The following is an 18,583-nucleotide window of genomic DNA, read 5'->3' on the forward strand; positions in this document are numbered from 1 at the left end:
TGCTTCCTTGGGTTTTAATCACATTATTATAGCACATTACTAAATTCTACTTCAGGTAATGAAATTGTCAATAAACACAGAAAATGTCTCTGGAGAAAAACTGCAAGTTTAGTTTTTCATTTGTTATTCTGATAAGAGTTAATGTAAACTAAAAAACGACTGCATATAATATGTTGGGATCAATCTATCCCAACTTAAATCAGTTCACTGTTTCTCTTCAAGGTTTTAGAATTAGTCTTCCCAATTTTAATTCATGATCTAGTTGCCCAAGGGTTGGCTCTAATTTTAGTTCATTTTAGTCAGGGTCAGATTTCTGTGCAAATTCCTGGAGTTTAGCAAATATAAAGATCAGCTGTGGAGATCCAGGTTAAAATGATGTCATCCTAGCAGCCCCTGGTGCTGCTTCTCTTAACCAATATCCTGCTAAAACAACAAAGACACAGAAAAAGATGAAATCCCATACAACATGAGGAACTAAGACTGGCAGACAACCTATACTGCAGAATCTTGGAGAGATTTTCATAGACTGTATGGCCAAAGAAGCTGGGCTAATGAAATAAAGGCTGGCCCACCCTGCTTTGCCTCATGACATCTATCAACAGTGCCCACCTAAAAAGAGGCAGGAAGACAGCTTTAGAGGTTGTTATTAGGTGTCTTCGAGTCAGTTCCCACTCATAATGAACAGCAGAATGAAACACTGCCTGGTCCTGTGCCATCCTCACGATCTTTGCTATGTGTGTGTGTGTGTGTGTATGTATGGTTGCAGCCACTGTGCCAATCTATCTTGTTGAGGGTCTTTCCTTTTTTTTTGCTGACCCTCTATTTTACCAAGCATGATGTCCTTCTGCAGGACTGATCCCTCCTAATAACATGTCCAAAGTACATGAGACAAAGTCTCACCATCCTCTCTTCCAAGGAGCATTCTGACTGCACTTATTGCAAGACAGATTTGTTTGTTCTTCTGGAAGTCCATAGTATAGTCAACATTCTTTGCCAATACCACGATTTCAAGGTATGAATTCTTCTTCTTTCACATGCATACGTGGTGATTGAAAACTCCATGGCTTGGGTTAGGTGCAACTTAGTCCTCAAAGTAACATCTTTGCTTTTTAATACTTTAAAGAGGTCTTTTGTAGATTTGCCTAGTGCAATGTGTCATTTGAGTTCTTGACTGCCGCTTCCATGGGCATTGATTGTGGATCCAAGTAAAATGAAATCCTTGACAACTTCAATATTTTCTCCATTTCTCATGATGTTGATTTTTGGTCCAGTTTTGAGGATTTTTGTTTCCTTTATGTTGACATGTAACCCATACTGAAGGATATAGCCTTTGATCTACAGACTGGGAGGGTACGGTGCTAAATTTGAGGTGACCAGAGAATTATTACCTCCTCAACTTTCTATGTGCAGATAGAGACTACAACTCCCAGAAAACAATGAGAAGGGGAAGAAAAAGGTCTAGCAGTGGGACACACTGCATCCTGGGAATGTCCCCAAATGTAAAGCCCTGAAAGTCTGGATATAGGAAGAGACTGGTTACTGGGCATGCTAAAGTTCTTTTAGCATGTCAAAGAACCAGGTAGCAAATAAATAAAGGAAAGGGGTAGCCAAAAGACAAGAAAATGTCAACTACGTCAATGGTGTTCAGTAAAATATATAAGACTTAATACTTTTGAGGAAACCCTGGTGGCGTAGTGGTTAAGTGCTACGGCTGCTAACCAAATGGTCAGCAGTTTGAATCTGCCAGGAGCTCCTTGGAAACTCTATGGGACAGTTCTACAACAGTTCTACTCTGTCCTATAGGGTCACTATAAGTTGGAATCGACTTGACGGCACTGGGTTTGGTTTTTTGGTTTGGTAATGCTCTTAAACATAGAGTAGCTAAAGTGAAAGGAAGAGATAATGAAGTAAAAGAGCTGAACAGAAGATTTCAAAGTGTGGCTCGAGAAGACAAAGTAAAATATTATAATGAAATGTGCAAAAAGACCTGGAGATAGAAAACGAAAAAGGAAGAATATGCTCAGCATTGTTCAAGCTGAAAGAACTGAAGAAAAAATTTCAACCTCGAGTTGCAATACTGAAGGATTCTATGGGGAAAATATTAAATGACACAGGAAGTATCAAAAGAAGATGAAATTAGTCTTCTTCAAAAAGAACTGGTTGACGTTCAGCCATTTCTGGAGGTAGCATATTATCAAGAACCGACGGTACTGAAAGAAGAGGTCCAAGCTGCACTGAAGGCATTGGCGAAAAACAAGGCTCCAGGAACTGACAGGATACCAACTGAGATGTGTCCACAAATGGACGCAGCACTGGAAGTGCTTACTTGTCTATGCCAAGAAATTTGGAAGACACCCACCTGGCCAACCAACTATAAGAGATCCATATTTGTACCCATTCCAAAGAAAGGAGACCCAACAGAATGTGGAAATTATCAAACCATATCAATAATATCACATGCAAGTAAAATTTTGCTAAAGATCATTCAAAAGTGGTTACAACGGTACACCGACAGAGAACCGTTGAGAACTTCAAAGCAGATTCAAAAGAGGATGTGGAACGAGGGACATCATTGCTGATGTCACATGATCATAGCTGAAAGCAGAGAATACCAGAAAGATGTTTACCTGTATTTTATTGACTATATAAAGGCATTCAACTGTGTGGATCAAAACAAATTATGAATAATATTGCAAAGAATGGTAATTCCAAAACATTTAATTGTGCTCATGAGGAGCCTGTACTTAGACCAAGAGGCAGTCATTTAAACAGAACAAGGGGATACTGTGTGGTTTAATGTCAGGAAAGGTATGCACCAGGGTTGTATCATTTCACCTTAGTCAATCTGTACACTGAACAAATAATCCGAGAAGCTGGACTATATGATGAAGAACGTGCATCAGGATTGAAGGAAGGTTCATTAACAACCTGTGATATGCAGGGGACACAACCTGGCTTGCTGGAAGTGAGAGGACTTGAAGCACTGACTGAAGAAGATTAGAGACCACAGCCTTAAGTATGGATTACACCTTAACATAATGAAAACAAAAATCCAATGGATAAACAAAATTATGGTGCATATACACAATGGAATACTACGCGATGACAAAGAACAATGAAAAATCCATGAAACATCTCACAACATGGATGACTCCAGAGGTCATTATACTGAGTGAAATTAGTCAAAAAAGGACAAATATTGTATGAGACCACTATTACAAGAACTCAAGAAAAGGTTTAGACACAGAAGGAAACATTCTTTGATGGTTACGAGGGTGGGGAAGAAGAGAGAGGGGAATTCACTAACGAGATAGTAGACAAGAACCATCTTGGGTAAAAGGAAGGACAACACACAATACGGAGGAAGTTAGCACAACTGGACTAAGCCAAAAGCTAAAAAGTCTCCTGAACACAACCAAACACTTCAAGGGACAGAGTGGCTGGGGCTTGGGGGCCATGGTTTCAGGGGACATCTAGGTCAATGGGCATAACAAAGTTTATTAAGAAAATGTTCTGCATCCCACTTTGATGAGTGGCGTCTGGGGTCTTAAAAGCTTGCAAGCAGCCATCTAAGATGCATCAGTTGGTCACAACCCACTTGGAGCACAGAAGAATGGAGAATACCAAAGACACAAGGAAAATATTAGCCCAAGAGACAGAAAGGGCTATATAAACCAGAAACTCCATCAGCCTGAGACCAGAAGAAGACCTCCCTGGCAGGGAACATAACAGAGAGTCCATGCTGAAGCAGGAGAAAATTGTGGAACAGAACTCAAAATCACATTAAAAAAAAAAAAAAACCCGGACTTAATGGTCTGACTGAGACTGGAGGAACCCCTGAAGTCATGGCCCCCAGACGCCATGCTAACCCAGAGCTAAAACCATTCCTTAAGGCCACTCTTCAGACAAAGGTTAAACTGGACTATAAAATATAATACTTGTGAAGAGTGTGCTTCTTAGTTCAAGCAGATACACGAGACCAAATGGGTGGCTCCTGTCGGGAGGTGGCATGAGAAGGCAGGAAGGGACGGGAGCTGGTTGGATGGACATGGGAAATTGGGATGGAAAGGGGAAGTGTGCTGTCACATTGTAGGGACTGCAACTACTGTCCTATGACAATACATGTATAAAATTTTGTATGAGAAATTAACTTGAGCTGTAAACTTTCGCCTAAAGTACAATAAAAAAAAAAAAGAAAGAGAACAAAAAACCTCACAGCTGGACCAAAAATCAGCATCATGAGAAATGGAGAAAAGATTGAAGTTGTACAAGATTTCATGTGACATGGATCCACAATCAACGCCCATGGAAGCAGCAGTCAAGAAATCAGACGATGCATTCCATTGGGCAAATCGGCTGCTGCATTGGGAAAATTTGCTGTAAGAGATCTCTTTAAAGTGTTAAAAAGCAAAGATGTCACTTTAAGGGCTAAGGTGTGCCTGACCCGAGCCATGGTGTTTTCGATTGCCTTATATGTATGCCAGGGATGGACACTGAAGAAGGAAGACCAAAGTAGAAGTGATGTCTTTGAATTATGGTGTTGGTGAGGAATATTGAATATACCATGGACTTCCAGAAATATAGACAAATCCGTCTCGGAAGAAGTATAACCAGAAAGGTTGGTAGAAGCAAGGATGGCGAAACTTTGTCCCACATACTTTGGACATAATATCAGGAGGGACCAGTCCCTGGAGAAGGACTTCATGCTTGGTAAAATAGAGGGTCAGTGAAAAAGAGGAAGACCCTCAACAAGATGGACCGACACAATGGCTGCAATAACGGGCTCAAATACAGCAATGATTGTGAGGATGGTGCGGGACAGGGCGGTGTTTCATTCCTCGTGCATATGGACGCTATGGTTCGTGATCAACTGGACAGCACCTAACAACAACAACAACGTCTGAAAGCCATTGGGAATTGAGTGAGTTATATGTGTGCATCAACTTGACTTCAAGCTACAGATGTAAAAAGGAATTCAACCAGGAAACAGTGACTAGAGCCCAAGAGACCAGTGTGTGCTCTGTCTGGCAAGATCACTTATACTCACAGGGAAAGTAGATAGCTGGTAATTATTTACAATGAAAAATGAAGATCTAGAAAAGTTCTATTCACACAAGCTCAGGAGAAGCATGGGTTCTGTGAGCGGAACTGGAGAAGCCGAAGTAGAGACAAGGGACAACAGAATGAGATAAAAGGAAAAGATGACGAGACGCAAAAGCACAAATGATTAGTGCTTAACAGGTGCTGACCTCAGGATTGATCTGGTTTGAATTCTAGCTCTTCTATTCACCAGGTGTGTGGCTTTGGACAAGTCACCAAAGCTCCTTAACTGTGTTTCTCCATTTGCAAAAATGGGGATAGATACCGATCTCACAAGGTTATACTGAGCAAATGCTTACAACATGATTGAGATGAGAAAGGATAGGAAACACACGAGGACAAGGTTCAGGCACGCAGTAAATATTTAATAAAACATTAAACCGTTGCTATACTGACTCATGGTAACCCCAAGTGTATCCAAATAGAGCTGTGACCCATAAGGCTTTCAATGTCTAATTTGGGGGCAGTGGGTTACCAGGCCTTTCTTCTTAGGCACCTCTGGGTGTGCTCAAACCTCCAACCTTTCGATTAGCAGCTCAGTAAGTTTACCCTTTGTACCAAGAAGGAACTCCAATAAAAGGTAACCACTCTTATTAATAAAAAGCTTAGAAGAAAAGGGAACTGACTGAAGAAAGAATTACAAAGAAACTAAAAATACAATCAGTAATAATCTACACTGGAGACACTAAAGAGCAGGATTAAAACTGCAAAAGAAAAAACAAACAAACTGGTAATGTGGTGGAGCCCTAGGAGGCTAAGAGAAAGGGCAAAAACTGAAAATAATGAGAGAAAAGCTGAATCAGAGGTTCAACCTATTAATTAAAGATATTTTTGAGCAGAACAAAAGTAATAAGCTAAAATATGAACAAGGAAAACTTGCTGGAGTGAAAAATAATCTCTGTATGAAGATCAAAGGCCTCACTTTATTTCAGGCAAAATTAATTTTAAAATATTTTAATCTAGCAAAAAATTTAAGCTATGGAGATAATTAAAAAAAAATAATAATAATAATTAACTCCATAAAAAGGTTCCAGGGAACAGCTTAATCAGGGAGGTCTTTCAAACATCTGTAAGCTGTTCCAAAACACAGGAAAAGATGAAAAACCACCCAAATTATTCTATGAAGTGAGCACAACCAAGACAACAAAACCTGACAAAGATGGAAAAGAAATCACCAACCCCACTTAAACTTAGGAGTTGGTGCAAAAATCCTAAATAAAACACTAGCAAACTGAAATCAGTAGAACAATAAAATACATCCACATGATCAAGTTGGATTTATTCCAACAATGCAAAGACGGTCCCAGATTAATTTATTAATATATCATAGTGCCAGAATATAAGACAACCTTAATCTAAAGCAATTTCCATTTTCCCAGTGAGAAGTTCCAAAAAATTTTTTCCAATTTGCATGAGTATTATTTTATGGATGTATATAAAATACTCAAATACCTATTTAAAAATATATAGTTATGTATTTGAAAACACAGAATAATACATTGATTTTAAAATACTGGATTTTTTTTTCCATTGTCACATATGAAAAAATTTATTCCACCTCTTCCCCTTGCAGTCTTGATACAATTTATCTGTCTGTTGTCACAGGAGCCACTCTGAGACATTCTGCACTGTTTTCCAGTGTATCCCGTCTTCACTTCTGAGTAATTTTTTTTTTTTTTTTACTGTGCTTTAAGTGAAAGTTCACTGCTCACATCAGTTTCTTATACAAAAACTTATACACACCTTGTTATGTGACGCTAGTTGCTCTCCCTATAATGTGACAGCACGCTCCTCCTTTCCACCCTGTATTTTCCGCGTCCATTCAACCAGCTCCTGTCCCCTTCTGCCTTTTCATTTTGCCTCCAGGCAGGAGCTGCCCATTTAGTCTCATGTATCTACTTGAACTAAGAAGCACACTCTTCCCAGGTATCATTTTATGTCTTATATAGTCCAATCTAATCTTTGTCTGAAGAGTTGGCTTCAGGAATGGTTTTAGTTCTGGGTTAACAGAGAGTCTGGGGGCCATATCTTCTGAGGTTCCTTCAGTCCCAGTCAGACCATTAGGTCTGGTCTTTTTACTAGAATTTGAGTTCTGCACCCTACTTTTCTCCTGCTCAGGCCGGGATTCTCTGTTGTGTTCCCTAGCAGGGTGGTCACTGATGGTAGCCAACAGCCATCTAGTTCTTCTGGCCTTAGGCTGATGGGAGTCTCTGGTTTATGTGGCCCATTCTGTCTCTTGGGCTAATATTTTCCTGGTGTCTTTGTTGTTCTTCATTCTCCTTTGATCCTGGTGGGTTGGGACCAATTGATGCACCTTAGATGGCCGCTGGCTAGCTTTTAAGACCCCAGATGCCACTCACCAAAGTGGGATGCAGAACATTTTCTTAATAAACTTTGTTATGCCAATTGACCTAGATGTCCCCTGAAACCATGCTCCCCAGACCCTCACCTCTGCTACTCTGTTCCTCTGAATACTTTTTAATCTGCATTTTAACTCACATATGATTTCATTTTAGGGAATCATTTGTCCTGAAACTACAGAATCGTTATCTCAAAAACAAATGCTTTTTTTTTTTTAATAAGCTTATGATTTCCAATTCTTGCAATTGTGAGGTCATATCCCAGAAGTAATTATTTTATCAGTGTTATGTCTTGCCTCCTATTTTATTGACTCCCTCTAGTGACCTCTTCAATACCAGCACTGATTAAAGTGCAATATTAGGTTGTTAAGAATAAAGTAAATTGAGAAAGATTCTTAGAATATGAGACATTTTAGAATATCAGTATATTTCCCTCTTTTCTGAAAGGTAAGTTTTGGGAGAAAAATTTCTTTTTATATTCAGTCTTTTCACAGCAGGGCACACTTAGAAAATTACAACATTTGTACTGCTCACTAAACCAACTGAACAAGGCTTATCAGGCTAGACAAAGAAAGCTCTACAGTAACGTTAGCTTCCATAAAAAAAATGTAGATCAGTCTTTCAGAGGCAGGATACTTCCATGGAGCCAGAAAGACTGAACCCTGGCTCTGCTACTTAGGAGCTATGTGACCTTGGGCAAGTTACTGAGCCTCTCTGTGCTTCGGTTACCCATACGAAAGATGGATAATAATGGTATCCAGAGAATTATTGTGAGAGTTAATTGAACTAATTCCTGTATAGTAAGCATCAATAAATGCTAGTTTCAATGACCATGCCCGATGAAAAGAAAAGCAAACAAAACAAAATGTCTCTCAAAAGAAAAACATGCTTGCTCATGCCCCTGCATAGTCACTTTACAGTGAAATTCACCAGACAATTAGGCTGACCTCACACTTGAAGCTTCCAATCAACTTTTTAGGTTGTAGTTGAGGATCACTAGGGAGATGAGGAAGCTTCCTAAATGAAAGACAGACCAAAACAAAGACACAAACTGGCAGATATAAAAGAACTTGGAAGGAAGAGATACATCGTTGGAAATGCAGGCAAACTTATAAAATATACATAAAGGAGCCCTGGTGGTGCAGCAGTTAAGAGCTCGGCTGCTAACCAAAAGGTCAGCAGTTCGAATCCACCAGCCACTCCTTGGAAACCATATGGGACAGTTCTACTCTGTCCTGTAGGGTGGCTGTGAGTCGGAATTGACTCGACAGCAACGGGTTTAGTTTATATGTGTATATGTACACACACATACGTATGCATATAAATATATTTGTATTATCAATATGTATACACATGTACATACATGGACACACATATATAATTAACAGTAAAGGGCACAAGCACTGGAAAAATAAGTTATTATATCTATAAAATAAGAACAGAATGTTACAAAAACAGAATTACTAGAAAACAAGAAGAGTTCTTTCAATAGAAAAATTACAAAACAATGTCATGGAAATTTCCCAAACAGAAGAAGAAAATAGGAAAGGAAAAAACAAAAAAAAAGAGAATCTTAGAAAATCAATCCAACACTGAACTAACAGGAGTTCCGAAAAGAAAGAATAGGCGGAAAATGCTAGACAAGGCCAAAGAATTTTGGAAGATCTGCATTTTCAGACAGAAAATGCTCTTTGAGTGTTCAGCAAATGAATAAGCAAAAATCTATACCCCAAGCACATCATGGTTAAAATTTAGAAAACTGTGTTCAATGAGAAGAAAAGAAGTTACATATGTAAGGAAACAGGAATCAAAATGGCATTGCATAACGAAAATGCTTTTAAAGAGTTATCTCTGGGTGTGAGATTATGAATTTTCTTTCCTTCTTAGTCTTTTCTGTATTTTCTATAATGAACAAGTATGACTTTTATTGTCAGAAAACAATCAATATTAAAAAATATATTCTTGTAGACCCTAGCCTGGGTTTAAATGGCCGCATTTCTTATCTGTCTTCATAATGTCATAATCAATCTCTGAGCACTGATACAAAAGCCTGGCTAGTCAGCACAAGTCATCTTCATAGAGGATGCTTGAGCTGTAGAGAGAGCAGAGAACAACCACTCCAGGGACTCGCTACCCAGCTGTATTTCCGCATATGAATGACATACACTCATATGTACTCAGCTAGTGAACTCTTGTTTTTTAAGCAAACTCCCAGAATATTTTGATATCTGAAGGAAGGGGGCAGGGAAAGCCTACAATTCTTTTGCCTAGGCACATCTTTCGGTCATGTCTCCACCATTGCAGTTAGCATTTATTTTAATAAGGAACTGCTAAATGCTCCAATTTGTCTTCATTCTGTTTATCGAACACTATGTCTGAGGCTTTGCCAGGAGATGATTTCCCTTTTGACAGACTTACCTGTGGAGAAGATGAATACTGTGTTGTCCCAGAGCCCACGTTTTTTTAAGGCTGCGGTGACATTTCCCACTGCTTCATCCATAAGTGACACCATTCCAGCATAGTGACGCCTGTTCTTATCTTCGATAAAGTCATAGGGCTTCAAATATTCTTCAGGGACCTGAAGTGGCTCATGGACAGACTGGAGAGCAAGGTAGAGGAACAGAGGCTGGAAAGAGATTTTGTGCAAATCAGTTAAGAAGGCATGGAGGCATTAAATGTAGAGTAAGACTGTCCAGATTTATCAACACACACAAAGAAAACCAAACTCATTGCCATTGAGTTGATTCTGATTCATAACGACCCTACAGGACAGAGCAGAACTGCCCAACAGGGTTTTCAAGGCTGTAAATCTTTAGGGACGCAGACTGCCACATCTCTCCCGAAGATAAGCTGCTGGGTTCGAACAGCTGACCTTTAGGTTAGCAGCTAAGCACTTTAACCACTGAGCCACCAGGGCTCTGTTAAGCATTTCTATTAAAAAAAAAAAAAAAAAAAAAAACCTGCTGCCATCCAGTGGATTCCGACTCATAGCATTTCTATACTATTTTCAAATCAATAAAAAATTAATAGAGCACCGTTTTCAGTGCTACATGGTGGCTCAGTGATAGATAAATTAACTAGGGCTCCAAAGTTCTCCAAACACGATTAGGACTCCACCTGCAGCCACTGCTCCTGAGACCACTGACTGTAACAGCTGTAGCCAATTTCCCCACACCTGCCAGTCTCAGTTCACCATCAGACTTAACTAAGCAGCCACCATTCTGGGAATGAGCTCGTTTTAGTGAGTCTAGCTCATGATTACTTTACTGTACTATACTGTCCATTGACCTCCACTCCAAGCCTGTGCAATCTGCTGGTCCATTCTGACCTTACTGACATCCTGATCTGAAACAGTAAAGTCCCTGGACCACTGATCTCCAGTTTAAGCTGAACCTTGATGTTTCCCTTGCTCCTTCTTGGATCCAGCTGGGTTCAAACATAAGAAACATACCCAGTACCAGCTGCTACCTTTATATCATTCTAACCATAACCTTTCAGATTTCTTAGGAATATGAAACAGAATTCTATATGTGAAACCACGGCCAAATATTTAAGTAATATCAAAGTAAGACATCACCACGGCCAAATATTTAAGTAATATCAAAGTAAAACATCATTACCTAAAGACATTAATAATGTTTAAGATACTAATGGTTTTTTCCTTTCTTATCATGCCACGCAGCTACTGAGATACACACTCTAAGTATCCTCACCATGCTAAGAAACCTTATTTCAATGAGGAAGAAAGCCTTATTTCAATTTCTTTAATACATTTTCTTAATTTAATGCGTAAAAAAAAAAAAAAAGAACCAAGTGATGTGTTTTAAAATTGTGATTCTATCGACTTCCAAATTAAGGTATTTCTGCCCAAACTGTGCCAGGGAACTGTGAGAGCCTACTATGAAAAATGTACATTTTCTTTAAAAAGCTTCTACCAGACTAGGGATATAAGAAAACATTTGTTTTTATGCGGCAAAGTGTTGTGTAGAAAGAGCTATTTTTAAAAGAAAGATGTTCTATGAATATGTTCCTTTCACTTTGTAGTGTTATTACCATAGGAGTTATCCTGTAGAAAAAGGACATTCTTCCTCAGCACATGTGGAATGGCTATTAACAGTATCTCTCCCCCAGTCTAGCATCAACAACTGTTTGCTACAAAATAGCTCTATATGCTTTTTGCTGGCAAGTGCTCTTTAAAACCGGCACAATTTTAAGTTGGCTTCTAGATACTTCATGTGTCTTTCTTTAATGATTTGCATTTCTGAACTTGCCTATGTTACATTGTTATTGTTAACTGTCATTGAGTTGATTCGGTCATGTCACCATATGTGCACAGAGTAGAACAGCTCCATAGGGTTTTCAAGGCTGTGACCTTTCCGAAGGAGATCACCAGGCCTGTCTTCCAAGTTACCTCTGGGTGGGTTCAAACTACTAACATTTTGGCTAATAGTCGAGCACTTAACCATTCGCAACACCCAGAGATTAGCACAGAACTAGATTTAACATTAGGATAAAAAGCCCCACTCCTGCAACTGGTTTGAAATATTTTAATGAGAATTGAAAATAAAAACATTTGATTATCCTCCTATTATTATTTCATTCATTTATACCTATCTTGAAAATTTACTTTGAGGATGCTATGAATATTAGGCACTACTTGAGAATAGTTCAAACACTGTAGGAAAATGACCATCCTCTAATCTGGCAACTTCCGTAAGGTTACTCATGAGCAGCACCTTAATAATACTAGCTGAGATAGCTTGCAAGTTCTTGCTGTTAGTTGCCATCGAGTCAATTTTTGACTCAGAGTGACTCCATGTTACAGAGTAGAACTACCCCCATAGGGTTTCCTAGGCTGTAATCTTTATAGAAGCAGATCACCAGGTCTAACTCCCAGGGAGCTGCTGGGTATGTTCGAAATGCCAACCTTTTGGTTAGCAACTGAGTGCTTAACCATTGTACCACAAGGGCTCTCAGGGCCTCGCATTGTCCTCAATTCCCGCGCTTTCCCCATCACACAAAGTTAAGATAGTGACCCACAAAAATCCTATCTCACCCCAGCTGCTTCCTGTGCTTAATGTTACGGGGCACACTGCAAGGGAATACTCTATTATTCTTTAATAGGCTGAAATTGACTCGACAGCACCTAACAACAACAATTTTTATTATAAGCATATTATAGTTATTACATGATTAAAGTACTGTTATATTTACGAACCTGTAAAGGTCAATAGGCTTCTGCATGACCCTCTATGTTTGAGGTGAGTGCCCTGAACGACACATGGTACAATGCTCCTAACCACACAGGGTGTCAACAGTGGCTGCATATCAGAAATCACTGGCAGAAGTGGGTGGGGGGGGAGGTTAATTAAATACCAATGGTTGGAAACAATAAATCAGAATTTCTGGCATTTTCCAGATGACTCTAATCACAGCCAGCATTGGAACCCTCAAGCTGAATCGTGTAGCAGGCTCAGAATCTCTGATCTTTGAGATTAGCTGTGAACTAGGGAGGCTGATTAAGTACATGAGCTCCAGAGTTAGGAAGCATGGGGTTAAATTCTGATTCAGACTCTCAATAGTGTTCTGTGACCTTCAACAACTTACTTCTCTAAGCCCATTTGCTTATCTGTAAAATGGTACCTACCTCAAAGGATAGTACAAGGACGACAGTTCCCTTATGATCTTACCTTATTCTTTGAGTTTTTAGCCGTATCTATAAAATGAGAAGTTAAGCCAATTACCTAGCAGTTTTTTCAAATATTTGAATATTGGTTTAGATCTAGATTTAAAACATGCACATTTCTCCATATTTGAGAGAACATTCCAATTTCTTCCATATTCCACAGGAAGCATAATCACTCCAAGATGTCAACATATAAGAATGAGGCAGAACTGAGATCAGATACCAGGGAAAGATCCTGAGTAAGAGTTGGCAAAGACAGAGCCAGGAATGAACCACTTCAAAAAGGGAGTTAGCAGTTGGTTATCAAGTTTGATCAGGTACGTAAACTAGAATCTAAATTGTGACCTGCACTAAGGACCTTCAGGCATTGTCGAAGAGTCAAAGTACTAGAAGAACCAGGTAACATTGACCCTTTATGTTTGAGGGGAGTCCCCTGAATGACACATGGTAGAACGCTCCTAACCACGCACCGTGTCAATAATGGCTGCATATCAACATCACTGGAAGAAGTTGGCGGGGGCGGGGGGGGAAGGTTATGTAATTTGCCGTGTCAGGGTCCCATTGAGGGACTAACTGTGGGTATGCTAATGTACTTCTTAATGAAGCCATATTTTGAGCCCGCTGCCTAACAACACAAGTATTTGACCCAATTTTAAAAGCATTTGTAAACTAAAGTCAGAGAACTTAGCTTAAACTTCAGCTCATGAAGTTGACTCTAGGCTGAGAAAAGAAAAAGAGAGAGAGCTGTTCAGACTCTTTTCTATTTTTACCAAATCAAACTCATTGCTGTTGAGTTGATTCCAACTCCTAGCAACCCTACAGGACATAGGAGAACCGCCCCATAGAGTTTCCAATGAGCGGCTAGTGGATTTGAAGTGCTGACCTTTTAGTTAGCAGCCAAGGTCTTAACCACTGCATTACCAAGGCTCCATTTTTACCTATAGATAAGTCAGAAGGTTTTTATCAGCACATGACATACACAATAGCTTCAATATGGTAAATGTGAAAAAACAGGTTCATTAATATGCCATATTTACGAACTGAAGCTCAATACTGTTAATATATCCTTTTGACCCAAACTGACATACAGATTCAATGCAATTCCAATCCAAATACAAGCAGACTTTTTTTTAGAAATTGACCAGCTGGTTCTAAAATTAACATGGAAACACAAAAGGTCTAGAATAGCCAAAATAATCTTGCAGGTTAAAAACAAAGTTAGAGGGCTTGCATTACCTGATTTTACAATGTGTTATAAAGCTCTAGTAAATTACAAAATGTTCCATAGCAAACAGGGCCACTGTAAGATGTCATATGTGGAAATGATATTATGGTATCAGCATAAAGACAGCCAAATAGATAAATGGAACAAAACTGAGAAACAGACCCACACATAAAAAAAAAAAAAAACAACACATATACAGGCTATTAATTTTGATCAAGGTGCCAAGCTAATTCAGTGGGGAAAAGGAAGTATTTTTAGCAAATAAGGTTGAAGCGATCGGGTTGTATGTATGTGGGGAAAAACTTACTCTCAAACAATTTGATGGATGTGGTGAATTGAATCCACCTAAACCAAGAACAACAAAGCCCAGGTCCAGCTCAACTACGAACTACATTGACTCAATGCACCAGACTAACGGCCTGACAGAGAAAAAAGTGTTCCCTTTTCTGTGTGTAAATTTTATTTGCTTTAAGCTCTACTGTTCCTTTACTCAAACTGTCTGGGATTACATCAAGAATTACAAGATATGCGAAGAAACGAGAAATATGATACAACATCAAGAGAAGACATAGCCAATATGAGATACAGATACAGCCCAGATTCTAGATTATCAGACAGACTTGAAAATAACATTAATAAATATATTAAAGGGTCTAATAGGTCTAGTTAATCTGCATGAATAGTTGGAGAATCTTAGTAGAGAGATAGAAGTTATTAAAAAAAAAGGCAAAGAGAAATGCTAGGAATGAAAAAGTACACAATAGAGATGAATAATATTTTTGATGGAATTAATAAATTAGACAGAAAAGAGGAAAGTATCAACGAACTTGAAGACAAGTCAATAGAAATTACTCAAACTGAAAAACAACGATCTAAAAAAAAGGCTGACTTACATGTATAACTGGACTTCCAGAAAGAAAAGAAAGAGAATAGGGCAAAAGAAATACATGAGCTGATGGTCAAGAATTTTCCAAAGTTGATGATAAACACCAATGTACAGTAAGCCCTAAGGAGGACAAATACAAAGAAAACCACACCTAAGCACATCATATACTCAAAATACTAAAAAACAAAATCTTGGAAGGATCCAAAGGCAGAAAAATATATTACATCCAGAAAAATAATAAGAATGTTGGCTAATTTCTCATCAGAAACAACGGAAGCCATAAGACAATGTAGTGATATCTTTAATGTGTTGGGGGAAAAAAATCTGTCAAGCTATAATTATATATCCAATAAAAATATCCTTCACATGAAGGTGAAATAAATACTTTCCAAATAAACAAAAGCTGAAAAAAATTGTCTCCAGCTTATCTGAACTAAAAGAAATACTAAAGGAAGTTAAGGGCTAAAGGGAATCTATATTATGTCTGTCTTTTCATCTTTTTTGAAAAAATTATTAGTATATAAGATTTGTGGTAGATTTGTGTATCTACAGAGGAAACACACAACTTATCTAACAAAACAAAGTATTTCTAAAAAAACTTTGACAGTGCCCACTTGGTATTAGGAAGAAGTTATTTTTAAATGATCTGAACCATTAATTTATTACAGTAAATCTGGCAAGACATATATTTGGCAAAGCTTCGTTAGCTGCTAGCTTACGTTATTTATAGATAAGGTATAGAAAATTATCCTTGATATATTTCTTGTACTTCTTTTAACCAAAAATCATATTAACCACCATGACCATTCACTTCATTAAACATATTTGTGTTCTGACTTACTTTAATTCAAATTTATCTTCAAAGTGTCAAAATTTTTAACACTACCGAATGATGTCCCCAAGGACATTCAGATTTGTGTGCCCCCACTTCTGAGGTCAGTTCCCACAAGATAATTTCCAAAAACGTAACTGAAATAGGAGTTTATAATTGAACTAGGAGTAATTCATAATTACTTGAATTGAAATAGGAGTAAGCCTTCAAAAGCAACTATTCTCAGCCACTTTGACTTGTTATGGGGTCTGTGCTGTCTGGTAGCACCAAGCTGCAGGTGGCTACTGAACACCTGAAATGCAGGCAGTACAGACTGAGATGTGCTGTACGTGTAAAATATACACAAGATTTCAAATACTCGTAGGAAAAAAGGAATGTAAAAATATCTCATTAATATCTTTTTATATTTGATTATATGTTGGAATGATATTTTGGATATACTGAATTATTAAAATTAATTTCTTCTTTTACTTTTTAATGTAAAAATTTTTTAATTACATATGTAACTATTTCTACTTGTACAGCACTAGCATAGGGTTGCTAAAGGGTCTATAGGGTCACTATGAGAATCAACTCGACAGCAACAGGTTTGGTTTTTTTTTTTGCCTGGAGCAGTGCTTTTCAAACTGTAATAAGAATCATCTGGGCACCTTATTAAAATGCAGATACTGATTCAGTTAGGTCTGGAATATGGCTTAAGGTTCTGAATTTCTGACAAGTTGCCAGATGATGCTAATTCTGCTGCTCTCCAGTCTACAATCTGAGTAGCAAGAGACTAAATGATCTCTCAGGGCCACATCGAATTCATGTTTATATAGCAAAGCAGGGGTCAGCAAACTACTGCCTAAGGGCCAGTTGGCCTACCACCTGTTTCTGTAAATAAAGATTTATTGGGATATAGCCACACCCACTGTTTACATATTATCTATGGCTGCTTTTGCTCTACACTAGCAGAGTTAAGTAGTTGTGACAAAGACCTTATGGCCTACAAGGTATAAAGTATTTACTACCTTATCCTTAACAGAAAGTTTGCTGTAACAAAGCCACATCTTGTATTAAAACTCATTTTTTTTAAAAAGAGGCATTTAACTAATTTCTTACAGCACATACATGAAATACGCCAAAATAATAAAACTATTTGTAGTGAAATACTATAGACACATTACTCCTCAAAGTGTGATCTGGGGGCCACTTGTACAGAATCACCCTTGAGGACTTTCTTTCAAACTCTGATGTGTGGATTTCCCCTAGACCTACAGAATCAGACTTTTAGAGGTGAGCTCCAGGAATCTTCATTTTTAAGAAGCTTCTGAGGCTGATTCTGATAACTCTAAAATTTGTAAACAACTCCCCTAGAGTTTGTTAGACTTTCATCCAAAGGACAATGGCCTTTTCCTGTACTCATCTGAAGAAGTGTTATCTTAACAAGATTTTGATATCAGTAAAGAATCAAGACATACCTTCTCTGGTGGGTGGTTAGCTATGAGGGCTATAGCCCTTTCGGTAAATACATTGGTTGAATACATATTTTTATATCCAGTTGCCACTTCTTCACCATCTCTAAAATCAAGAGCACATCGTGTGACATTCAGGGCATCGATTAATGTGCAACGCTCATGGGAATAGTAATCTTCACTCCCTAGGAGATATCCTGTAACAAGAACAGAAGATGAGTCAGCATAGCAAAAAGCTTGCTAAACAAACTAATGTTTCAGCATTTAATTTGCTAATGCAACTGATTGCCTGTGACAAGGCTAATCAAATGACAAGGCTCATCAGAGCATGGTTTCTTAACATCTCTATGTAGGGTTGCCATAAGTCAGCAGTGAGTTTGGTTTTTATATTTGATAGTCTGAGGCATTAAAATGTTACTGTATAAAAGTTCAAATCCTTTCCTCAGTCAAGTCTTTAAAAAACAAGCGCTATCATACAACTGTCAAATCACATGGTTGCTTCCAATTAAATATGCTTAGGAAAAAGATCAGAGTTCGAATTCTGCAACAACGATTAACATCTTAGTCTTTGCAAGCAACTAATGGCAAAAAACAATATATGGCTAATGAGGTTTGTTACAAGTTTTTACTATGAGGTGATCATATAAATAAACATAGATTTAAATAATGCTGCTCTTGACATTCTGAGACTGGCTTCAAGGTTATTTATGGAAACAGCTCTAGGAGGAATCATCTTTAACTAGATACTGACACCCACTGGTAGAAGACAAACCTTTCCAAACAGAGGCTCTCCAGACATAATGTAAAGGAGCCAAAAGACTAAACTAAAATGCGGCACTGAAATGAGATCTTTCTGCCTACAATGATCTCTATTTCTCCCCAAATTTAAAGGGTATCAATTGCCAATCCCACCATTTAGACTTAAAAATAGAAGAAAACAGTTTTCTCAACTAATAGCAAATCTTTTACATTTTCCTAAAATATTAAAATAAGCTATGCTGTATATTGTATGGTTCCATATATATGAAATATCCAGAATA

The 18,583-nt window shown here is 38.1% G+C and overlaps 1 protein-coding gene across 4 annotated transcripts in view; it reads right to left on the reverse strand.

Moving 5' to 3' along the window:
• The window catches only part of ARSB (arylsulfatase B), a 211,130-nt gene that overhangs the window by 165,616 nt on the left and 26,931 nt on the right, over nucleotides 1-18,583 (reverse strand). For all 4 annotated transcript variants that reach the window (XM_049866402.1, XM_049866374.1, XM_049866382.1 and 1 more), the window contains exons 3-4: nucleotides 17,550-17,740; nucleotides 9,879-10,086 (exon numbers count right to left, since the gene is read on the reverse strand). In XM_049866402.1, coding sequence (XP_049722359.1) covers nucleotides 9,879-10,086; nucleotides 17,550-17,740 — 399 coding nt within the window. The remainder of the gene's footprint in view (nucleotides 1-9,878; nucleotides 10,087-17,549; nucleotides 17,741-18,583) is intronic.

The sequence above is a fragment of the Elephas maximus genome, chromosome 2 (assembly GCF_024166365.1).
Source record: "Elephas maximus indicus isolate mEleMax1 chromosome 2, mEleMax1 primary haplotype, whole genome shotgun sequence".
Taxonomy (NCBI): Eukaryota; Metazoa; Chordata; class Mammalia; order Proboscidea; family Elephantidae; genus Elephas; species Elephas maximus.